Source organism: Amblyomma maculatum, chromosome 5 (assembly GCF_055883805.1).
Source record: "Amblyomma maculatum isolate TAMU_Amacu chromosome 5, ASM5588380v1, whole genome shotgun sequence".
Lineage (NCBI taxonomy): Eukaryota > Metazoa > Arthropoda > Arachnida > Ixodida > Ixodidae > Amblyomma > Amblyomma maculatum.
In genome coordinates this window covers 101131139-101154396 of record NC_139348.1, presented here as the reverse complement: position 1 = coordinate 101154396, position 23258 = coordinate 101131139, and the positions used below count along the sequence as shown (strand labels likewise).

Genomic DNA, 23258 nt, shown 5'->3' with positions numbered 1-23258 from the left:
ATTAAGCATTACTCTCATTGGTGTCCACAATGTCTGCCCTCCTCTAAAACTCACCTGCACAATCCGCACCAAAATATTTGATGTCTTTTCACATATAAAGCTTAAACCGCCCAAAAATAACTGTAGATAATATAACAGACAGTGAGTGCATCAAACACTGAATGTTGCAAATTTTGTGTCCGCGGTGAGCTCAATATGTCTGTGCAATACATGGCGTAATGGGAGGGGAGCTACTCACTGATCGTATTTTAGAGCACGAGTGGCTTCTTCACTTGGTTATAGTTATGAACAAAATACGTCATTTACGGAGCCTGAAAAAGTCAAGGTTATGTCGACGGTCAGCCCTTTTTAAGGACAAACAAATGCTTGTTCTATAGGGGTGTATTTCGTTTCGTTCTATGATCCTTTTTAGGCTCATAGAACGAAATCCCGCACTCGAGAGTTGTGCGCGGGATTTTGTGCATCGGATCTGGGAGCTGATCTGTCACTGGCTAATAACGAAGGTATGAGGAGGAAAATTACCTGTCAATCATCCTGTTGACGTCATCGATGAACATAAATATCCTCTCTCTACCGGCAGTCGAATCTCCATCCCACGGATCCCCAGCAGAACGCTTTAATCAACTGCGCCACCCGCAGGATTTTTTTGTCTTTATCATATTTAACTAGCTCGCATCACGCCCGCGATTGTGAAACACACGTGACACATGTGTTTAGTGTGATTTGATTAGGGATGAAAATTGACATTACCCAAATGTTTTCCTAGAAACTGCCGTCTTGGCTGCTACACTCAGCCGCTTGAGCTCTCGCCCTCTTACACAATCTGAGATTCTGGGCATTTGGACGACACCTTCATCAGAAAGGAGAGCAGTGAAGGCACTCCATAGTTTTTAAAGGACTCGGGGTTGGGTTCAAAACTCTAAGTGTGCGCGGAGAAATTTTTACTATTAGTCTCTGGATATTTGACAGACTACTTTCTTTGGGGCTGTTTCTTTCCTTTTTCTTCTTTTGTTGCCCTGCATTCTTAATTTAATCGGCACGAAAATTAGCAATGGATGTTTACCAACTCGCCCAACAAAGTATCTTGATTTGTTCCCCTGCCTCAATTGTAGGGTAGCTATAGTGGGCATCGCATAGCTAACCTCCCTGCCTTTTTATTCTATTCTCTCTCTCTCTCTATTTACTAAACTTCGGGTGGAACGCAATTTGCATTCAGAAGTGAGCTTTCAGGAAAATATTATTTTCATGCGCAGTAATTTAAAGACGCCGCGTAGCATTCCATTGGGTACCTCCTCCTTAGCTCAGATTTCTTTCGATGAACTTCTGGAGCAGCTTTGTATCATGGTTTTGTTTTTACACGCTGTCTAACATAATGATAACCTAAATGGGCATGTTTTAAGGGGTGACTTCACTGTGTCAAATCGGTGTCACTGTATGAAGCGCAATCTGTGAAACGCTGTACCATGTTTCAAAATACGGGATGCGCTTTCTTTTAACCGAACACGAAAACCGAACACCGTTCTCGAAAAATGCACAGCGAGCAATTAAAAACGCGAAGCAGTGGTTTTTATAGAAGGAAAACATCGGATTTTAGTATCAATTTTAGTGCAACCAGCCACATACACGTGGTGTCCAAAATAATAAAGAACAGACACTTTGTGCAACACACAATTTTTTTGTAGGCTAAAGTCTATTTTGCTCATTAAAATAAGCACTGAAACCCCATATTAAGCATACTTTTCTCAAGAGCCCACATTTTTACTCGAGTATTTTCTCCACTTGTACGCTCTCCCTATTCTAGAAAGAACACAAGCGAAGAAAAGAGTTCATGGGGCTTTTTTTTTCTTGTGGACAGAAATAGAGGGATGACAACATTTATACCTGCCCTACATTGACGTAAGCCGTAGAGGCTGAAGAGGTACGTGTCTCTGAGCCCTTCTTCCTTGTTATTTTCTTGCTTATCGCTCTCTGTTAGATATGCATGAACTGCTTTCAATATTAAAATGGTGTTTCTGATATGTATGTATGCTGAAAATACACACCTGCTTTTAAAGGTTGGGAACCAATTGGGACTTGGTTGGGAACTTTAGCTTATTCCTTGAGGTCAGTTTTCTAATACATCATTCAGATCTTCAGACATCGGCTTCATATATGTTGCAAGTAATGTTCAAGTAATTACAATGCATGGTACTTTCTTGGAATTATTACTTTTCGTAAGCTTTTTAGAGGGTGTACGTGCATCTCCCGCGTCATGCTATCGAAGCTATACTATTAAGCATTGTGTGATGTTTGCGCGCAAGAACGTAATCCAATATTACCTAACCACGGCGTTTCAATATACGTCTTGTTGATTATTAGCGAGGCATTCATGAAGAAAGAATTCTACACTTTCGCGTTATTTAAAAACGTGTTGAATAAGACACATATTCTATGTTTAAGTAGAGAAAACCTTCAAACTACGCTTAGTGAATCACTGGCCTAGTATTTTTCTGGAATAAAATAACATAAACGTGAAGGGCATTTTCCGAAATTGAAATGCAAACTTGATTAACATATTTGGTAAATTACAGTTATATGCTCTGTTCAGGACGAGGAAAATGATGTGGGTGTCCGTCAGCGTGAACGAGAGTGTCAAAGCAGTGTCGTAGCTTTCAATTGCAGTGGGAAGAAGGAGGTTATACCTGTGAGTTTTAAAAAAGAAGAATAACGCCGTATGACTGATGATATCCCAGCTCTATACCAGTATTTGTCAACGAACACCTGTACACGCAATCGACGAAAATGTTCAGACGGATTATCTCGAGGCAAAAAAATTCTGAAACTTCGCCCGGTCGAGAAGTGAGCAGCTGTTTCTGCTCAAACTGGAAGCTTCTTCGGCGATGTCCACAGCAGGAAAGCTATTCTAGACAACCAGTTCATAAATTTTCTTTCTTTAAGGAGGTTTATTGTTTTACCGACTTATTGATGATCGCACAAAGGGGCATCACTTGCCAAGTAAAAAAAGGTTTCTTTTTTTTTGTAGTGCTGTTTGCATATCGAAAAATTATGATAGCCAGATGACAACAATGCCAAGCCGCTTTACTTACATCATAACTGCAAATATGATAAAAAGATAATGATTACTTGAAATGGAACATTTACTTGGTTTTCTCTGACAATTTGAGATGCAAACTATAGCTGCTTTGTTCACTAACTCTTATAAGCCACGATAACAACTTTGAATTCAACACAGTATTTTCACCGGATTTCACCTTATACATAGAATATATGCTTTGGGAAACAATAATTTAAACGTAAGCACTTCCGCTGATATTCAAAGAGCTTTCCGTTGGACAATTCTGGGTATATACTTAGTCGGGTAAATTTGCGTGTTATCGTTCTTGCGGCGTTCCACCTGATACATAGGGTAACTTTAAAAGCGGCAATTACGATTGCTTATCAGCATACTCGAGAAGATTTGGTTGGTTTACAGGTTTTAATGCCCCAAACGACTAAGACTATGATTACAAACGTGTTCGTGGGCTTGTAATAACTTCGCCCCCTCTTGGCCCTATCTGATATTTTTTTACTTAGACTGACACCGTGCACATGCAGATGGTACGATTTCTTCGAAACCCTTCATCCTTCAGTTTATTATTCGAACGCTCTAAACACTGAGACAACGTAATGTACCAAGATACTTCGTTGAGCGAGTTGGTTGGATTGGCTGTTTTTATCAACAATCAAAATAATGTAGGCAGCCAGATTAAAACATAACAGGATGAACGAATGTGGCACAACCCAGCGTCTTCAAGCCAGTACTCTTCAATGCGTATTAATCAAGAACCAAACTATTTCAAGCCTTCTGACATTAAAAACTTTTCGCCTAATATTGCGACGCTAAAGAAAACAGACATTTTGGAATATTGTCCTAGCCAAACCTTCAGGATGGACAAATATTTGCTTGAAAATGAGCCCCAAAATACATAAACTTCCTTTGTGATTATCGCAAAAATACGCTAAGTGTGGTCTTAACCTCACATGGAAATAACAAACTGAGTGAAAACGCTGAAACTAACCTTTAACACAAATATACCTGCAATGTGTTAATCGAGGCTGTTACAATATATCCATCCAAAGATATAGGGGATATTACACCTATCTGGGCGTAACTGAACGCAAGCACATACTGCTTTTAAAATGTTATTTCATCTTTGCCTAAAATATTACATTAAATTCCGGGAGCCCGTCTTGCGTGAAAACATCAATTAACCGTGTATTTTCTATATTTTCTTTCTTAACTTGTCAGAAGCCAGTTTTGATGCTGGCAAGAGTAATTAAATTTTTTCATCAAGTGTCTAATTCTGATCACACCTATATAGGAACTTGGTGTTTTGGAAATTATGAATGATCCAGCACTATATTTGTGAGCCTTGCTTTAACCAAATAATTATAAAATCTCTAGCAGTTATGTAGAGTAAGAAGCAGAGGCCGCCCTTTAGTGTCATTCGCCACTCGAGTCATACAGTCTTGTAAGGCTCAGTTCCTTATTACCCATTTTTAGAAGCCGTCACAATTTATATACCGATATCTCTGTACAGCTTACAAAAAGGGAAATAATATTTGCTCAAAAATATTTTTGACATAAGAAATTCAAAAGTTTGAACATTTCATGAATTCTTTAATGCATGTCCTCCGTATTCTAGGAATCGACATTTGCGATCTGTATTCCTAAAATGCGTCTTCAGTGACGCATGTCATATTGTCTTTATTCAGTAAACCCTAAACCAATCAGATATATACAAACGTCTCTACGCCCCACGTCTGCAATCCTTGTACTTGATATACCAAGCACTCAGAGCCAACGCAGGATTTTTGACTGTTTATTAACTTTTATCGACATTGAATGGAGATCAGAGTTTGCTTTACGCGAAAAGCTTATTATAGGTGAGGATTTACAGCGAGCAGATATTTAATATCATAGTAGTCATAAACAGCAAAATTGAGCAGAATTTCTTGGGGCTAAAGTTTTATCAAAATTGGAGCTTTGCAGCCTAGTGAAATTACAATAAGCTGCGCTAGTGGCTGAATCTCCTCGAGAGCTGGGCATGAGGTCTCTGTAATTATAGCAACCAGTTTTCATATTTACAGACGTATACAGACGCGAGTTTTGCTTCTTTGCGCGTTTTTCAACACAAATGCTACCAGTCATCGCTCGATAATCGCAGTTTTTTTTTCTGCCATTAATTTCATATTTGTTGAACATTTACCAGCCAGTAATTTCACAGGAAAGTGGAATAAATTGTTCATCTTTTTTGATGCCTTGTTTTGATGATCTCTTTGGTTTGAGAATATTTGGTTGCTTTCTGATTGCCGTGAATACAAAATTATTTTCAAAAAAACTTATGATATCAATTTTTGTTAAATTCACGAGGGTACTAAACTGGGCCAGTTGGTGCGTTTGCATTTTGGGAATACAGTGTAAATAAAACCGTGTCAAAGAAGGGAAGGAGGTACGGCCGGACAAAGGGAGGCAGTTCCATACTTGTAGAACGCGCTCTTTTTCCTGTTCTAAGGGCTCGTGTCTCTCCCTCCGTTATTTTGGCTCGTTTTATCTGCCCTGAGTTCTGAAACGCTCAGATAATTTCTGCGATAGGTATGGAGTAATAAAATATCGGCGCTCTGAGCTACCGCAACGGCGCCATGCAAAGGTAATTACTCCTTTTGGATTCCGAAAGCTTGATAGCCTATTTTGTTTTTAATTTTATTCATTCTAATGATCACAGCTTTGGTCCGAAATGTTGCAACACGCAACACGTTTTCATACTAAATCCCTAATACAGGGATTATGCAATTCATCCAGCATTTTTAAAAGACTTGCCAGGCTAGATGGGCGTTAAATCCAGTCTTTTTTTTTTACTTCCCTAGGCCTTTAATGATGTGATGACATCAGAAGCAACAAATGAGGGAAATCTTAAGTTCCTTTTGGCAGATGGACGAAAGAAGCATCTAGCTTGCTTCGTTTTTATCGATAACGGTTGGTTGGTTGTTTGTGGGGTTTAACGTCTCAAAGCGACTAAGGCTTTTATCATAGTATCATATCATTAAGTCCTTTTATCAAAATAAAAGCACTTTATGCAAAATAGACAATTTTAAGTTTTTTTGTTTTCTACGCAACTCCGTACAACAGTCATATCAGGCTCAATTCCATTTTTTGAAGGCCGCCTCGTTTGCAACGATGGCTGCCATTGTGTGGTGTGCGACCAACTCGTTGGAAGTCTGCCGCAGCCACTCTTCGACGGGAGTGGCGTGCCCTTTTGTCGCTGTGCGGCTGAAATCGCACTCTGCTGCGGCGAGAACAGCATCATGTGAAACGGCCTTAAGACAGTAAGGTGGGAGAGAAAGTAGAAAGAGAAAAGACTGCTGTAGTGGAGAGCTTTTGAGCAATTTCGACCACTTGGGAATCTTTAACCTCTGACATCGCACTGCCTACGGACGCCTCTTCGTTTCGCCTCCGTCGAAACGCAGCCGCCGGGGATCGAACTCGGGTACTTGGGCACAACAGTCGGGAATCCTAACCACGGCACCACCGCTGCGAGGCTAGACGGCTATAGGCATATCACGCTTTCCACTGTTGATTATAAGATTTTCGCTAATGTCCTCTAAACTCGGCTGCAGTTCGCAATGTCTATACTTTGGACCTCCTCCGACATATGGCTTGAGAAATTTGTCAATACAATCTAACCTACACGCGGCGTTTATGGTTTTGCTGTATTGTAGTGACGTTCACGAGCAGCTGGCACTCTGCAAATTGACCTGGCAAAAACATTTCATCGGGGGCCACATTCTTTCCTTATTTCCTTCTGAGATCGTGTAAACCTTAGTTCAGTTGTTTTTACCGGGATATGTATTTGCTACAATGAATGTTCAGCACGCTTGACTGTTAATGGATATCTCTCCCAACCAGTCCCCATCCAGTCCCCTGTAAAACAAGGGTGACCACTGTCCCCGCATCTGATCGCATTATGCTTGGAGCCACTTTGTTTATTAAACAGTAAAGCTCTCAGTGCTTTTCGCACATGTGGCCACGAACTGAAGGCATTAGCTTACACAGGCGACTTCGCGTTTCTGCTTTGACAAGCCAAATATTGATGAGATCAGTCTTTCAACGGAAGACTTCATGAGCATGTGCTGAGATTAATCATTCCAAGATTTGTAGTCTCTTGTTTGGTATGTTGGGATCGACATCTGCTGAATACGTTGGTGTGGCATGGGCATAAGGCCTCGAAAGTGCCATGGATTTCCTCTGAGCGCCTATAAACATAGTGCTCATTACTAGAACGATAGTGTACCAACTTTTCAGCTCTACGCTCAGACGTTTGTCACTTATGGTCTCTATTTTCGGCAGGGCTACTGCCTGCAATCTCTTTTTAGCCGCAAAATTTTATTACATTCTGAAAATAACTCAGTGCGAAAGACCTTACATCCGGCGTTTCCATAGTGTATTCGCTGCTTCAGTATCGGATGTTTTTTTTTTTATTTTTTTTTTCGGTGGGGGGGGGGGGGGGAGTAATTTGAGGCGTGATAACATTTTCCAGCCTGTCAGTGCGGTTGGCCTTGGTCTAGTTCATCTAGAAGTCCGTAAGTTAGTTTCGCGTTTTATCTTTTCCGTGTGACCTCTTCCACACGCTAGTACGTGCATTTTGCAAGCAAATTTAGTTTGTTTTTTGTTTTTGTTTTTTGCAAATCTTATTGCGTCTTCTAACGTTTCTGGTTGTCCGCATTTTTGAGGTTTAATGCAAGAGGAGTATTTGGCTCTTCGATTCCTACTTGTTTGCTTTTTCTCTGAGTTCGTATTTTCAGCGCCGAGAAAACAATTGTACAAGTATTTATATTTCTATGCTCTTCCCTCCACTCATCAACCATTCTTTGTATTTTGGTTTTCAAGGGAGACACGGTGCACTTCAAAGAGTGCGAAAAATGCCTCTTTCGCCATGTACCAAGACATTTTTTATAGTTTACATACTGAGTCTCCACCTGTCAAAGCGTGATTAGAAAAGAAGGCCATTTTTATGGGTATGGTAAATTGCCGGCTGTGTGATTCGTCAGAACCCATTCAGGAATGTTTCATCAAATGCAAGGATTCAATACTTTTCGATGATGCTATGCAAAGAACATTGAAAAAAAAAAGAAGTCTGAATTACACAACGCAATCGGTACGATATCTTACTGCATTAGCATTTATGCATGAGCCTTTGGACATGTTGTTCCTAATCGATATACACAGCCTCTGGTGAACGCGCATAATGGGCCGACATTTTGATTCTGTTGTTTCTTCAAAGGACAATTTCTGAAGGATGATTGTTCATTTAAAAGAAATGTATGCACAAACTGAGTTCGATCCACAGTGGCACTCACTCATAGTGTGGCCTCGCCTCTTGTTTAGAGCTTTGTTAGCTAGGTAAGTCATATTTTGAATTGAGTTGATCAGATGCTGCATATGAGAATAATCTGTATATATAGTTCACGTAAATGGAATTTATTTTAATATAATAGTTACGATGACTGCAAAAAAAAATAGCCGGTGTGTGTCGCTAAGAGCAAATGCTTTGCTCTTTGCGACCAGATGGATTGCGCTCGAAAAATGTTGCGGTAAGTTGTGTTTGCATATATTTCTATGTGTCGCCCTCCCAACTCGAACCCCCCTTACGCTTCGGGGTGTTTTAAAATTACTTCGCTTCGGTAATGAGATATCATACTTTCACGATCTGTTCTAGGATGTTCATGGTTGCTCTGTACCGAATAAAAACATAATAGGTAGCCTGTGAAATTAGAAAACTGCTTTGAAATATTTCGGTTCCATGTATTCCTATGGGAGCTAAGCCTACTTTTCACCTTCAGTCGGCCCAGCCTGGCGACAGAAGCGCCACCGCACAGAAGCGCCACCGCACGTCACAGATTGGTGTTGATCTATATATATATATATATCGGAGGGATCAGAGCGGTAGCAAATGGTTAACTCATGCGTCGTTCTTCGTAGGGCTTTGCAACACGTGCACTTGCACCAAACAGTTCTCGTCCCCACAGCCGAATGATGAGGCAATGGCCAAGTAGTTCGTGCGCGAAACACGCATGTTTACATCGCTAAACTGCACCTCCGGGTCCCCTCAGCTTTCTGCAACACGCAGTTTTTTATCTGTGCGCCATCATCGCCGAAAGCCATTAAGCCGAGCGAGCTTGCCTTTCGCCGTCAGATGCGCACCTCTGCTGTGCATAAAGCACGCTCTGTAACATTGTATCCGGTGATGACTTTAACTATACCCGCGTCACAGATGTGGGATTCGGTAATCACCTACAGAACTGACGACAGTGACTGAGAACGGCTATCTATAAACGGCCTTAGAGACACGTACGTTAGGAGGCTGGCATTGGCTGTTCAAGTAAAATGATTACGTGCCAGAAATTATGGACTGAACATAGTGAGACTGTCATTCAGAGGATTGCTTAGAGCACGGTTCTCTTCAACCTCACTCTCCTCGCGTTCGTGAAAAGCTTGGTATACCGATGGAGGGAAGACTATGTATACAAGTGGAGTGACGATTCAGGCGCCGCAAGGTAGTGTAGCTGATACCTCGAGGTTATCAAGGCGTCGAGATGTTCCACCAGTCGAAAAGCGATCCTAGTTGACGTGGATTGGTGAAATGTAAAGCAGGCATTGAGGTCTGCTTGGAGTAGAGGTTTGAGTCGAGGCATGTTTATGAATTCGGATGCGAATTATGAGACGCATGTAAATTTTATGGCTTACTGGGCGAAAACTGCAGCGCCTGAGCACACTGCTGTGGCAGCTGCAGCAATATTAGTCTCACAGGACTGTCTCGGAGGCTATGATTCATAAGACCTCACGCTTTGAAATACATGCATCTAAGCCTAGTCCAGATGCATGGTAGTTTAGCGTATAACATTAGAAATATTATTCGCTCTTGCAGCTCACCTGACAATAGAATATTATTGTTGCATAATAGCGACCATTCTGTGACATCATTTCGTTTACTTTGCTCGCGTGTGACTGTCCTTTCTATCATGAGTCTCTCTTTTTTTTTTTTTTTTTTTTTGTGCACAGCTTTCAACTGCAGCACTTGCAAGGCCCCGCAGCGACGATGAAGCTCGTGGAAAATGAAAGCCTATTTGCACTCATGACTCCCATCTTCCTCCATTATTGTAAGTATATATCTTCAAGTTTAATGCGCACTTTGTTCCCTGTTTTATAGCCCCATTTCCCTGCCTCTAGAATGCAAGGTCCCCGAATTCGATCCTCTGTTTACCAACAGGAGCGTAAGCAGATAGGCGAGCAGTCAATATAATGTTATCGAATTCTATACAACTGCTTCATGTTCTGGCAACAAAGCTCTGGTTTTCTTCTGAAAACAAATATTTAGGTAGACGCTACCAACAGGCAACTGCCGTTTTTATGACTTTTTGTATAACATGTCACTACTCCGATCCCATGCGTCGCGTGTGTACTGCAATCGAAACGGATGGGGTCGGAGCGCCATAGGCAAGTACTCAATAATTAGGAATAGCAGCATATCGGCATCGCTCAATACGAATGTATATGACGGTTGCATCTTACCTGTACTCACCTATCGGGCTCAATGATGGAGGCTAAAGAAAAGGATAGTTGCTTAATTTGAGGACAACCCAGAGACTTATATGGAATGGAAAGTGGTACGAGAAACGCTAAGAGATGATAAACGTACATGCAGAGTGTACAAACCTGATTTGTCACACTCTAGTAGAAATCAAAAGGAACAAATGTACATGGGCAGGACGTGTAGTGAAAAGAGAGGGTAATCGATGGTCGCTAAAGATAACCATCCGGATTCCATAGGAAGGCAAGCGTGGCAGGCGTAGCAGGGGCGGCAGGAAATTATGTAGGGCTGATGAGGTTAAGCCGTTTCCAGGGGTAACGTGGAAGTAGCAATAACGGGAAATGGATATTTGGTAAAAATATATATGCGAGGAATTTTCTCTGCAGTGGATCTATTCCGGCTGCAGCTGCTTCTGATGATAATGATGATGAGAATACAAATTGTCGAAACCTCTTCAGATATTACAATCCAAGGCGTTTGCTTCTAAGCCGAGCATCATCAATCGATTCACATTCTCAGCGACCATAACCAGTCTATAACGGAAGAGCATCGCCTGCACAGTTATCCAACCTCAGGACTGTTCGATGTACTGGGAGCCCCAATAATCATCTTAGAAGCAAATTTTCTGGTATTTGGATTTTTACTGGGGCTTTGCGGGTCCTGTGTGATGTGCACGCATGAGGAAGAATCCCAGAAATATAAATGAGGCCGAAGCGATTACTACGGGTTCCTTCACAGCATAACTAGCCTCCGACATTCAAACCACAGTCTGACATACTGTTTCCCCACCGAAAAATCCTGTATGAATTTCATACCGGATTAGGCATACTGGTTTATTGTACAGGCTGAACCGCCATTAAATCGCGCGGAGCTCTTATTCCTGAATTTCCTGTATGGTCGGGGACCCCCATTTCTGCAGCAAAAAGAACACGACTACGTCGGAAAAATTAAAAATAATAACGAAATTGATTTGAGCGGACAACCTCGGATCCGAACTTCAGTCGTAACGCTCCGCAGACTGGTAATTTATTCACTAATCTACGGCCGGTTACGGTTATGATGGTTATATTTCGGTTTATGTAGCTACCTTTGCACTGTCGGACTTTGTATATTTTCCTCGGGCGTAGAATTTGTGGTCGTAATTAACCGCGCTGCCATGCCTATTCAAATCGATCTGATCGACGGTTCAAATTCTCGCGCGCTCGCGCGGTTTTCGGGCACCTACCGCCATCTAGGTTGGAAAGTGGAAAACAAACGACGTGATCCGAGCGTTATCCACTCGACGCTTGCGGCCGCTTTTCGTTGGAGGCGAAAAGCAAGGCACCCGTGTGCTGTGCGATGTCAGCGCACGTTAAAGAACCCCAGGTGGTCGAAATTCCGGAGTCCTCCACTACGGCGTCTCTCATAGTCTGAGTTGCCTTGGCACATTAAACCCCACAAACCAACCAACTTCTTAACCTCATCCGCCCCCTAAACTTTCTGCCATCAATGCTAAGCTTCATTCTCTTGGAATCTGTTTGTTACTCTAAGCGATCATCGGTTGTCCTCTATTCTCACTACGTGCCCTGCCCATGTACAGCCTGCTAAATCTTTAATTGGCGTGCGTGACGGCCACATTTTCTATGACCCTGCGCATTTAAGGTGGATGAAACTTACCAGAAGGGCAAGATTAAGCAAGGGCTTGTTGAGCCTTTGCCTACTCATGCACTTTTAGCAACTTAACTCTTTTGTGACGCTCATAATACCAGAAAATGCGGCCGTCACGCACTCCAGAAAAGATTTGGGCGGCTGTACCTTTCTTCCTCTTGATTTTCACTAGGATGCTTTTAACTCGAGCTATTTCTCTGACCCGCTCTGCACGCTTCTCCTGACGTTACACCTAATATTTTTTGTTCAATAGCCCTCTGAGTTTTACTAAACTTAAGTACTACCGTTTCGTTAGCCTCCACGTTTTAGCCGTATAGGCAAGCGCAGGTAAGACGCAAATGTTATATCCTTTACTCTTGAGCGTTACCGGTAAGCTGCTAGTCACCATCTGCGAGTACCTGTCAAATGCGCTCCATCCCAGTCTTATTCTCCCAGCCATTTCCTTTTCATGATTCAGATATCTGCGGTTATACCTGTCCCAAGTAGACATATTCGCCGGCGAAACGTACGGTGATATTTTTAAGGTGAACGTACTAAACAGGGAGCCCTTTCTATCATTAATAACTGTCTATATTTCACCGCGTGCAGCTGTTCGTTACAGCCGTCATTCAGCTTTAGTTTATTCTGAGGATGACTGAAAAAAAAAATAAAAACGAAGGATAAAATTTGTAAGCATTACTTCCTGGCCATACTGCGTCGACATAACGATATGAAATGCGCACATTCTTTAGATGTATTTTCATTTTTCGACGGGGTGAGCAATGGGAGCGTTATATTTGAAATGCGCTAAATTTTAGTTGTGTTTTAGTTTTTGGGACTGGGTGAGCAATGGATCTGAACAAACGCAATCATTTCTTAACAGGGTCTTCTCCCTACTTGATCACGTGCTTTTCTCCCGGTAGTGCAAAGAACACACCTCGAGTGTTAATTTGGGCTGTTTCATAAGGCTAAAATGGCCGTTTCTCTGATATTTCGAACAGTAGCATATATTTGCCTCAGACTGCCTCATGATATATGCTGAAGACAAATAAGTTTCTATACACTCGGTATATAAGCACGTGACTAATATACGCACCCAGTGGCCGCACTTAAACATGCAATAAAATAAAATGTGAATATCCGAAAAACTGTCGCTTAAAGAGTTTGTTGCCCTTTATTGCGGCATGTTTAGTACATCGGGCAATACTGACTGAGTTTTGTCCTGCGAGCTAGCGAATCCATGCGCACTCATATCAGCGAACATTTATTTTGAAACTATAGCCACACTTATAGATAAATTCGTATTTATGATTGATATATGACATACTGCTGCTCATCTAAACGCCAAATCTCACGCGAAGGATGCCACAACATCAAGAAGCAGGCCCGCTTGTCAGAACGTGCGCTATATGGCAGCGGTGCTATCACCGACTCAGCCTCCATGTCGTGCTGCCGCAGCGCCATCTATAGGAGCTGGAACGACCGAGTCACCTGGTTGATAGCGTGGATCTGGTTGATGGTAGAGTATTATTTCCTAAAACGTGCTTAATCCTTTGCTTGATTGAAATGTAAGGTTGTCCTGATTCTGTAGCGGTTACCTAAGTAAATACATTGTATATTGTATATTGTATATTGTATAGTGGGAGGCACCAGGGAAAGAACCTGGAACCTCCCGAATACGAGGCGGATGCCCTACCACAAGGTCCCGCTTCGGTGAAAACGGATAGTAAGCTGATCGGTCTGTAGTTTTGACTATCATATGATAGTCAAATGTAGTTGAGTTCTATACTGACCTAAACAGTAGTAGTCAGGACAATAATGAGATATGCAGTAGTAATTTGCAGTCAGAAGTTCCGTTAGTGATGAAGGCGGGCAATGTCATCCCGAACATCTACATGTGTAGATATTCGGGATGACATTGCCCGCCTTGTCATTTAGCGCGTGCATCTGATTTTTACCTATACATAAATACCTCTTCGCCGCTTTAAGACTGCCCCCGTTCTTTAGAGCATGCTCGATTTTCTTCATGGTATACCTCTTTATGTCGGACAATTTGCACCTAGTGATTACCTTTGATAGCTCTGTTAGTTCTATCATATATATATATATATATATATATATATATATATATTAGGTTGGAGGCTTTCATGATTTGGCATTTCTTAATCAAATCTTTAGTCTGCTTAGATAATTTACCGGTATCCTCTCTAACAATCCTACCACCTACTAATATCCGTATCTCTGAAGGTATCGCTGATACATATAGAAGATATCGCTGATCTCTGATAATATCTCTGAAGGTATCGCTCATCATTTCTAAGTTACGCTCGTCACCCTCGGTTAAAGCTGACTATCTATTCTGTAGCGAGATCCTAAATTCTTCAGCCTTCCCCCTCACCATTATATCTTTGACGAACTTCTTCCTTACTAATCTGTTTCGTTCCCTCTTCAAATCTAGACTAATTCGAGACATAACCGCCTTGTGGTCTCTGCATGGCACCTTTCTGATTACCTCTACATCCCGCATAATGCCAGGGTTAAAACACGCCATGAAGTCTATTTCACTTAAACTTCCCTTTAGGGCTTTTTGGTGTCCGCTTCCAGTTCTTCTGTTTGCTGAAGAAGTCATTCATAACCCTTAAGTTACTGCGCTCTGTAATCCCAACTAGCAACTCCCCCCTGCTATTTCTAGACCCAATGCCATAGTAAACCACTGCATGGCCTCCAGCCGGCTTGCTTGGCATTTTGGAATATAAACTGTTTAATCCACCTTGATTATTTGTTTTTATTCTTATTTGCTTGCCCACGTAGTTTAACCGCCAGCGTACCTACGATATATTTACAACAAATATTTTCGCCGCTTAGTGAGCCGCTTGGTGATCTGGGAACTGGCGCAGCCCTTGACGACATAAACCGACGCCATGTCGTCTACGGCATATTCCATGCGCGAGCATCATCCGCCGCGATTGCTACGCGAACCCGAGGTAATCTGAAGAGCAGGACGAGGAAACAACTTTATTTAACGCTTCACTAAGCGTCAAGAATGTTCTGGGCTAGGGTCACGAGGGCCAACTGATCTTTCAGCTGGTCAGAGGCTAACCAAGCCCGCCACGTCGGGGGAGAAGAATGTGGAAAGTGAGGTGTTTGAATTGTGACAGGGCATGAAAACATGCAAGCTTCTAAGGTCGAATAGTGTTCGGAAAAATTTAGTCATGCAGGGGAATGTCTGATTCGGTATAGAAACGATCGGGCAGGAGTAAGCAGTGTATTTAGTTGTATACGCATCTAAGAATGCGTATTTGCGTGGTAGTGAGAGATTTATCAGGAAGAAGAAGTGTATGAAGAGTTTCTATAATGTTGTCATAGTGAATGTTGATTTCTTTTTTGTAGTAAGGAATAGTGTCCTACGTGTGTGCATAAGGCCAAGAAATCCCAGGCGCCAGGTGTCGCAGTTCGCGAGCGAGGCGATGCACTATCTCATTGCCTGGGATTCCAGCGCGACTAGGAATCCACCTCAGTGTTACAGTGCTGGGATGTAATTTTTGTGAGAGGTCTGTGAAGATCATCCTGCAGTTCTTCAGGAATAAGATCCGTATGAATGGCGCGTATAGCCTGTATTGAATTAGTGCATATGGTATATCCTGAATGGTTAGGGGTTGCTTGTGCGAGGTCTTGAATACTGACTACTATTGGTAGGGTCTCGAGAGTCGCTGTAGGAGGAGGATCGATGTATGGACCGAGAGTATACGTCACTACATCGCTTGCACCAAACCGTTGTCATGCCGCTAACCGCGGTTACCGCGAAATGTAATTTGCGATCTTCTATTAGCGCTTTTAACCCAGGAAACAGCGGCGTCTGTACGAAATGCGAGTACGAAAGGCACACAATCTGGCCCACTCCAACAACGTATGTAAACATTGCACGCTGAAACATGTCCAAACCATACCCCACAGAATACGTATTATACTGATATCCGACAGCGCTTCTGCACAATCCTCGAGTAGTATCCAATGGCGCAGCTTGCAGCGTACTGTTTAGGTTGCGGCGCACTGCGTCCAGGCAGCCTATATATACTCCGTTCCGTATCAACAACATCGTTTGCACTGTTGTTGTAAGACCCAGGTCTGCCTTCAGCCGCATCATAGAAGCAGGTAATCAGCTAATAGGGCTCACAGCACTAGATGCCGCAAGTTTGCCGCAATGGTGCCATCCGCTAGCACGGCGGACGACGGCGCTCTGGCCGTCTGCTTCTCCCTATTTGTCACTACGCCAATAGATTACTTCCCAATGAAGTCACAGCGGACGCCCTTCGTAATTGATCATCGCTCCAGGGTCATTTATTATCACAAGAAAAGCAATATTGGCATGGTTTTCTGACACTGTCTTCATGGACGTCTGGCAGAAGGCACGGCTGATGCCGCCGGCGTGGCGGTGTTTATGGCGATGGGGCAGGGCTGCCATCGGAGGATGGAGTCGGTCGCCCCGAAGTTTAATGTGTGGGCAAAAACTAGATAGAGCTTGATTGGCAGTTATGCTAGTCTTTAAGCAAGCGCGAGCACTGTACAGTGTACTTATCGGAGTCGGCACAGCAGCAGACGAAGCGGCGGCCGGCGTCGATTTGCGACGTCACCAAGCATTTCAATATGGCGATCGCTATTAAGGGGAGTAGCTTCGCGTTCTCAACTTCAGTGATTATTTCAAAATAAAGAAGAAGTCTAGAAAATTCAATTTTCAAAAATAAAGAAATATTGGCCAGTGCTATCTTCTAGACTCAAAAGCTGTAATATACAGGTTGACCATAATCCCTCTAATAGCTATCAGAGGTTTCCTCCGCCTGATTTTGCAAGACGACATTTGCGTATCACCGGTTACCAGAGCTGTGCAGAAAGTTTTACGATTAAGAAGTTCGCAAGCCACAAGCTCACGCAGCTCACAGATGGAAGCTTGGCAAATTCAACTTGCCCGCACTGATTGCAGTAAGCGCCTACAAAGCTGAAGGGGCTGCCGTGAAAGGTGGCGACGACAGCGTCGTGGTCACGATAGCAGACATCCAGCGCTTGGGCGAGGCAAATATGGACAACGCCACGAGGAGCTACATAGGCAACGGCGCAGACCGGGAACAGACCCTCAGGGAGAACATCAAGGCTTACACGAGGTAATTTTTCTTGGACATCTCAATTCAGCCTAAATAGCAAAATTATTACCTGCATATTCACCTTGATGACAATATGGGCTCGTATTTTATATTAGCGTCATCCAGCGCCAAGTGACATGTTATATGTACACACGTCTTACCTCCATCGGCTGAGAATCATGTCTGGGGAGCAGTTCGAACGAATATTATTTGCTTCATTGTTATCACACTGAATTAATGTATCCATTGAAGTCGGCGACCAAATATTTGTAGTTAGTAGAAAACAACGAGTTAATCATTTTGAAGTAGTCTGGAAGGAGGAGGAACCAAAAATTCAAGAAGGGTGCGGTTCCACGCAAGCTGACGTCTTTGACGCTTCTTCGCTGCCTTTAAATTGACTGTTGACAGGTGTGACGGGAATTCGTTGACCAACGACCGCGAGCACGCTTGCTGTTATCGCCGCCGCCGATTGCTTTGTAATTTGTGGGCGCAAGTCAGCCCAATAGAGAGTTTATTCTGTGAATTTTAAGCCTCATTTGCCAATGGCCTTGTCGCCACTACGTGACAATATAACGCAAATGAAGCAAAGGCTGGACTTCTGCTGTTGTGTTCTCCAACAATGACATGTGGTTTAGAAGTACTTCGATTTGGGTATTGCACAGAAGACGGCGCAAAAAGACAAGGGCATGGAAGGAACAAGAACTGAGTGTGCTTTTTTTTTTCTGCCGGTCACAAGTTAAGCGGGTAATCTATATGCTGACTATGGTGGATATGTTTCACGCTTTTTTTTTAGATATGATGTGATATGGATGGGTGCTTCATAAAAATACATGATTTAGTCCGATTACCCTCAGTTGAAAGTTGAACTCCCGTCTTGTTGTTTTCGTGCTTCTTTGTCCATGCCTGCAGTATCAGCCATTTGGTTGTGTGAATTAGTGAACACCGACTCCAAGAGCTCCTGTATTTCGCCCATGTCTGCTCTCTTCTGGTTTGTTTACGTTTTCGGTCCATGAAGCGATACATCACGGCATAATTGATAGAATCTGCCCATTTGGGCAGAACCTACGAGATTGGAAACATTTCCAACTGGGCACTTGGATCCTGAGGCAACCCGCTACTGCTATAGGTCATATGGGGACATTCGTACGTCTTCGTTAAAGCCAAGCTTGGTATTGTTACGGATGGAATGGGTTTAATCACAATGAACGATAAGATGGGAGTTAGACTCTAGGCAGAACAAGCTGCCAGGCCAATGTCCCTCGCACTTCGTCCACCTCTTCTTCTCACCACTGTTACTTTCACTTCTTTTCCATCAGTCCCAACGTAGCGTGTGACAGTATCGATGTCGGACGTTATTTTGCCTACTTTTGTAGACGGTGACTCTACGCTAATGACTAGTGCGACTCGAAACAAGAAACTAAGTGAAAACCGGAGCACTGTAATACTTAATTCGTATTTTGCCTAACTGCGCCAAATGACAAGCTTGTGTGTTTAGCTTCAGGTAAATGCGGGAATACCTACTAGGACAGGTAGTAACCGCAGATCCGGACCATGAAAAGGAAATAAGAAGGATAAGATTGGGATGGAGCGCATTTGGCAAACACTCGCAGATTATAACTAGCAGATTAACGGTATCGCTCAAGAGGAAAGTATACAGCAGTTGCATCTTACCTGTGCTCACCTATGGGCTGAAACTTGGAAACTAGCCAAGAGGGTTCTACTTAAGTTGAGGACAACGCAAAGGGCTGTGGAATGAAATATTATAGGGGTAACATTAAGAGATATGAAGCGTGCAGAGTGGGTCAGAAAAATAACTCAAGTTAACGACATTCTAATGGAAATCAAGAAGAAGAAATGGGCATGGGCAGGACATGTAGTGCGAAGAGACGATAACCGATGATCGCTGAGGGTAACAAACTGGATTCCAAGGGAAGGAAAGCGTAGCAGGGGGCGGCAGAAAGTTAGGTGGTCGAATGAGGTTAAGAAGTTCGCAGGGGTCAAGTGGATGCAGCTAGCACAGAACCGGGATAAGTGGAGAAATATGGGAGAGGCCTTCGCCCTGCAGTGGGTGTAGTCAGGATGATGATGATGATGATGATGATGATGATGATGATGATGATGATGATGATGGTGGTGGTGGTGGTGGTGGTGGTGGTGGTGGTGGTGGTGGTGGTGGTGGTGATGATGATGATGATGATGATGATGATGGTGGTGAAATACGGGACCTGTAAAATTCTGTACGATTAACCTTTCCTGAATTCTGTGTGACTGTGTAGCGCAACCATTTTCTTGATATTCTTCTGGGTCGCCCCTTTCATGCTTCCTTCGTTCGCAGACTTCGGTTCCGGCCCCGTATGTTTGTCGACGTGTCAAACACTAATACTGCCACCACGGTATTGGGCAAAAAAATATCTTTCCCACTGGGGTTCTCGCCAACAGCTGCCCACATGATATCGAACCCAGTTGGAGAGTTTGGGACAGCCGAAGGTAAGTTGAAGCTGCGCATGTTTTATGAATTTTCCACACATTCTTGCGAACACCTTATGAACTTTTTGTGCTTGGGTGTTAATGTCATCAGAATGCGCGAAGAGTTTAAAGGTAAACCGAAAGCACGATATAAACAGGCATAAATAAGTATACGTTAGCCTCTTCGCACGAACTCCTTGCAGCGGCTCATACGTCCCCTATCTCTTAGGGTTTATAGCAACCACCACTCCTAAAGATGGTGGCAGGGTAATGTGAAAAATGGACTGAGCACCTATTTACACGTGGCAAAAGGCTTCGGAGACGTTCTAGCTACTCACAATCTGTGTTTAATGCTAATGTATACGCGGTTTTCTTCACAATCTGCACTTGAATGGTTAGGGCTAAAAACATTTATCAATCGGCACATAGACACTTTGTACCCTGTCATGTCACGAAAGCGATTATCATGCGAGTTCAGTTGCCAATATGCGAGCAAAACTTTTAAGGTGAGCACCAAGATGCTGCAAGTTGCACTGGTGTTCTACTGGTAATCTCAATTATAGGAGAAAGTTAATATTTAAGTGGCGGTGAAATGTTTTGTGTACCGGGGACCTGATGAAAATGCTAAATTTTAATGACCGTACAGATATACGCACTATTTTGTCTTTTATTTCGTTTATTTCACAAAACAATAGGCTGCCAATTTTTAAAACAAGAACCGGTTTACATGCAGTGCATCTAATAATGAAAAGTTGAAATTGCTTTCTCAATAAAATTACTTTTTCCAATGCATTAATACAGAAGCACTAGTAATTTTGTCTAGAGCCACGTGCCCGGGCCACTGTTCTTGCTTAAGCCAGATACAAAAGGGCGTGATGAGCGACACGGTCGATTCTCTTCAAAAGATTTCTTTTTATTTGGTAATGTGCTTCACAGCCTACTTTCAATCCTCATAATGCTGGTCGAGTGGCTCCCAATACGCTACGGGAAAGGCAGAATACCTAAGGATCTCACTAACGGACATGCTGCGAAGATCTAGAAATACCCAAGCAAGAACATCAGTGGTACCCTCCTCCCGCAGGCATAAATCAAAGCAGGAACAAATGAGTACCACTACAAAGAAGGCATATACTCTCGGTACATGTAGTCTGGTAACTCTTGTTGCAAACATATTTAAGCGAAACGCTCAAGAGCTGTTTTTTTAAGCCCGAGGGACGCGCACTCGGCAGAGTGCTGTCGGTGTTGCGGTGGTCTTTGCAGCTGAAGATGACTCGACCTTGAGCATTGACGCTCATCTAAGAATTATTATTTTCTTGTTGGCGAACTTCCATGTTGTAGATGAATAAAAATAATAACCTGACTGCCTCCCTACACTGTCATATTTTCTTGAAATGAATACTCAGTGCATCCACCATATAGGATAAACAGGTTTTTACACAAGGCGTACTACGCTTGTTGTGACGAAGAGCTCTTAGCGTGGCCGTTCTCCAGAATTGTCTGCGATAAACTTGATACCTTTGAAGAACATTCCCGCAAATATGCACGCGTGAATCCCTATCAAAATCATGACGCAACCATTACGTGTGTTGCATTCCAGGTGGTGTTTATAACATTGCGACTACCATTTACCATCTGTTTGCTAGTGAAGTCGGGGCTAGATTATGGTAGGCATTCTAAATGACGACAGACGTAACTTAAATTGTAAGCCGATAATTGTAAGTGTAGGTCTCCAGAGAGAAGTGAGACAAATACCGCATCTTCCTTTCCGAAAAGCGAACGTAAACAGAAAAGTATAACATGTTTGCGGGATAAAAAGCCGGATTTAAGGACCATGGCGACGCTTAATCGTTCTCCGAATTTTTTTTTTTTTGAGCATATTATGCACGGTTGGACACAAAATAAAAGAACTACAAAATGTGCACGAAATTGTCGCTTTCTACAGAATTGCAGTGCGGGGTGTTCACAGTGAACTTGTTTCAAAAACAGAAATTGCTTTAGTAACACAGCAAATTTCTCTATATAAACAAGAAAAGTAAAAAAGAACAAGAAAACTGGGGAAGCAAAAATATGTCATGTGATCACGTAAGTGTAAAATATTTTGGCGTCCTTTTTGCACTGTTCTGCAGTGTTTCTACTCGGGTGGCCACTATCTGCTTTTGTGTACTAACGCGCAAGTAAAAATGAAATAAGAATAACGTTCTAACTTTAAGCAAATAATTTGACAGGAACAACAATGCTGCACGCAGGTGTCACTGGCACCCTGGATTTCCCCAAATCCTTCCGTATATACATTCTGCTTCACAGACGGCTTGTACTAGAGTTTGCGCGCTCTTTCGCTCCATGTCAGGGGCAAGGCCAGGTTTGCAAGCGGCCTCGATCGGCTGCTCTGAAGGTGCCACGTCAGCACTGGCAAAATCTCTACAGCGTTACAGCCTAAGCCGCTTACATACATTTCCTCCTCCGTACTGAACGGTGCCGTCAGCGCGGAAGAGAGGCTGTGGCTTCGTGGCTGCTGTCCAGAGCCATGTAGCGCCAGTGAAGCAACAAACACCTCGTAGTGTCGGTAACGGAGGGGGAGGGGGGGGGGGGGGGTTATGGCGCGACCGCTCCGAAAGAATGGACGGCCCGCAAAGCATCCATTTGGCGAACTAGTACCGTTACACCTACTCGCTTAGAAAAGGTATATTCTAAAAGCTACTTTCTCACCAAGAAATGTGCTTCTTCTCAACAGAATCACACTACACAGAGATAGCCTTATAGACGGTTCGTGCTCCCCAAAAAAATTGGATGCAGCTAGCGTGAATGGCCCTTCTTTTAATTCCTAAAATTTGCTTCACATTCATCCACGTTCGCTGCGCAAGAGTTTTCAGTCGCACTGTCTAAGAAATTTATGTTGGCGGATCAGAATGAGTGCTTTGCGCCGATATAGCGACGAATAAGATCGGGCTGCTATCACAAGCATCCAACGACCTTCACCAGTGTCAGTAAAATTATGTAAAGTGTGCGCGAGGTAGCCCAGCCACCACTTTTCCTCTAGCTTCAGCTCACATACGGCTTCTAATATGCAAATCTCGAAGCTCCGCCCAAACGTAAGAGCTGCGGCGAATTCTTAAACCAAAGAAAGAGCAGGCTGTCCAGATAATTTCTTCAAACGTATATCAGCAGTCACGTGCTGTAGTTATAACACACTTGCACAAAACCCTGGTCGGGCTCTTTCCTCATCTACAAGCTATAAGGTGCCATCTTCGTGTGACGCATCAGCAAAAGTCGTCAAGGGTTTATTTTCGCTACTAGCGTGCAGCAGGAATGCCCGCAACTCAGTATTGTGCAACGAGTGAATCCTGAATGTGGGCGGTGCATCATAGACGCAAAAAACTGGCCCGTTTTGTTATTTGTTTGAGGA

The 23258-nt window shown here is 43.1% G+C and overlaps 1 protein-coding gene across 1 annotated transcript in view; it reads left to right on the top strand.

The window, feature by feature from the left end:
- The window catches only part of LOC146189031 (uncharacterized), an 89005-nt gene that overhangs the window by 49359 nt on the left and 16388 nt on the right, over nt 1–23258 (top strand). Inside the window, exons 11-14 of the mRNA XM_084605165.1 lie at nt 13895–13980; nt 15339–15389; nt 17233–17410; nt 19725–19876. Of these exons, the coding sequence (XP_084461291.1) occupies nt 13895–13980; nt 15339–15389; nt 17233–17410; nt 19725–19876 (467 nt within the window). The remainder of the gene's footprint in view (nt 1–13894; nt 13981–15338; nt 15390–17232; nt 17411–19724; nt 19877–23258) is intronic.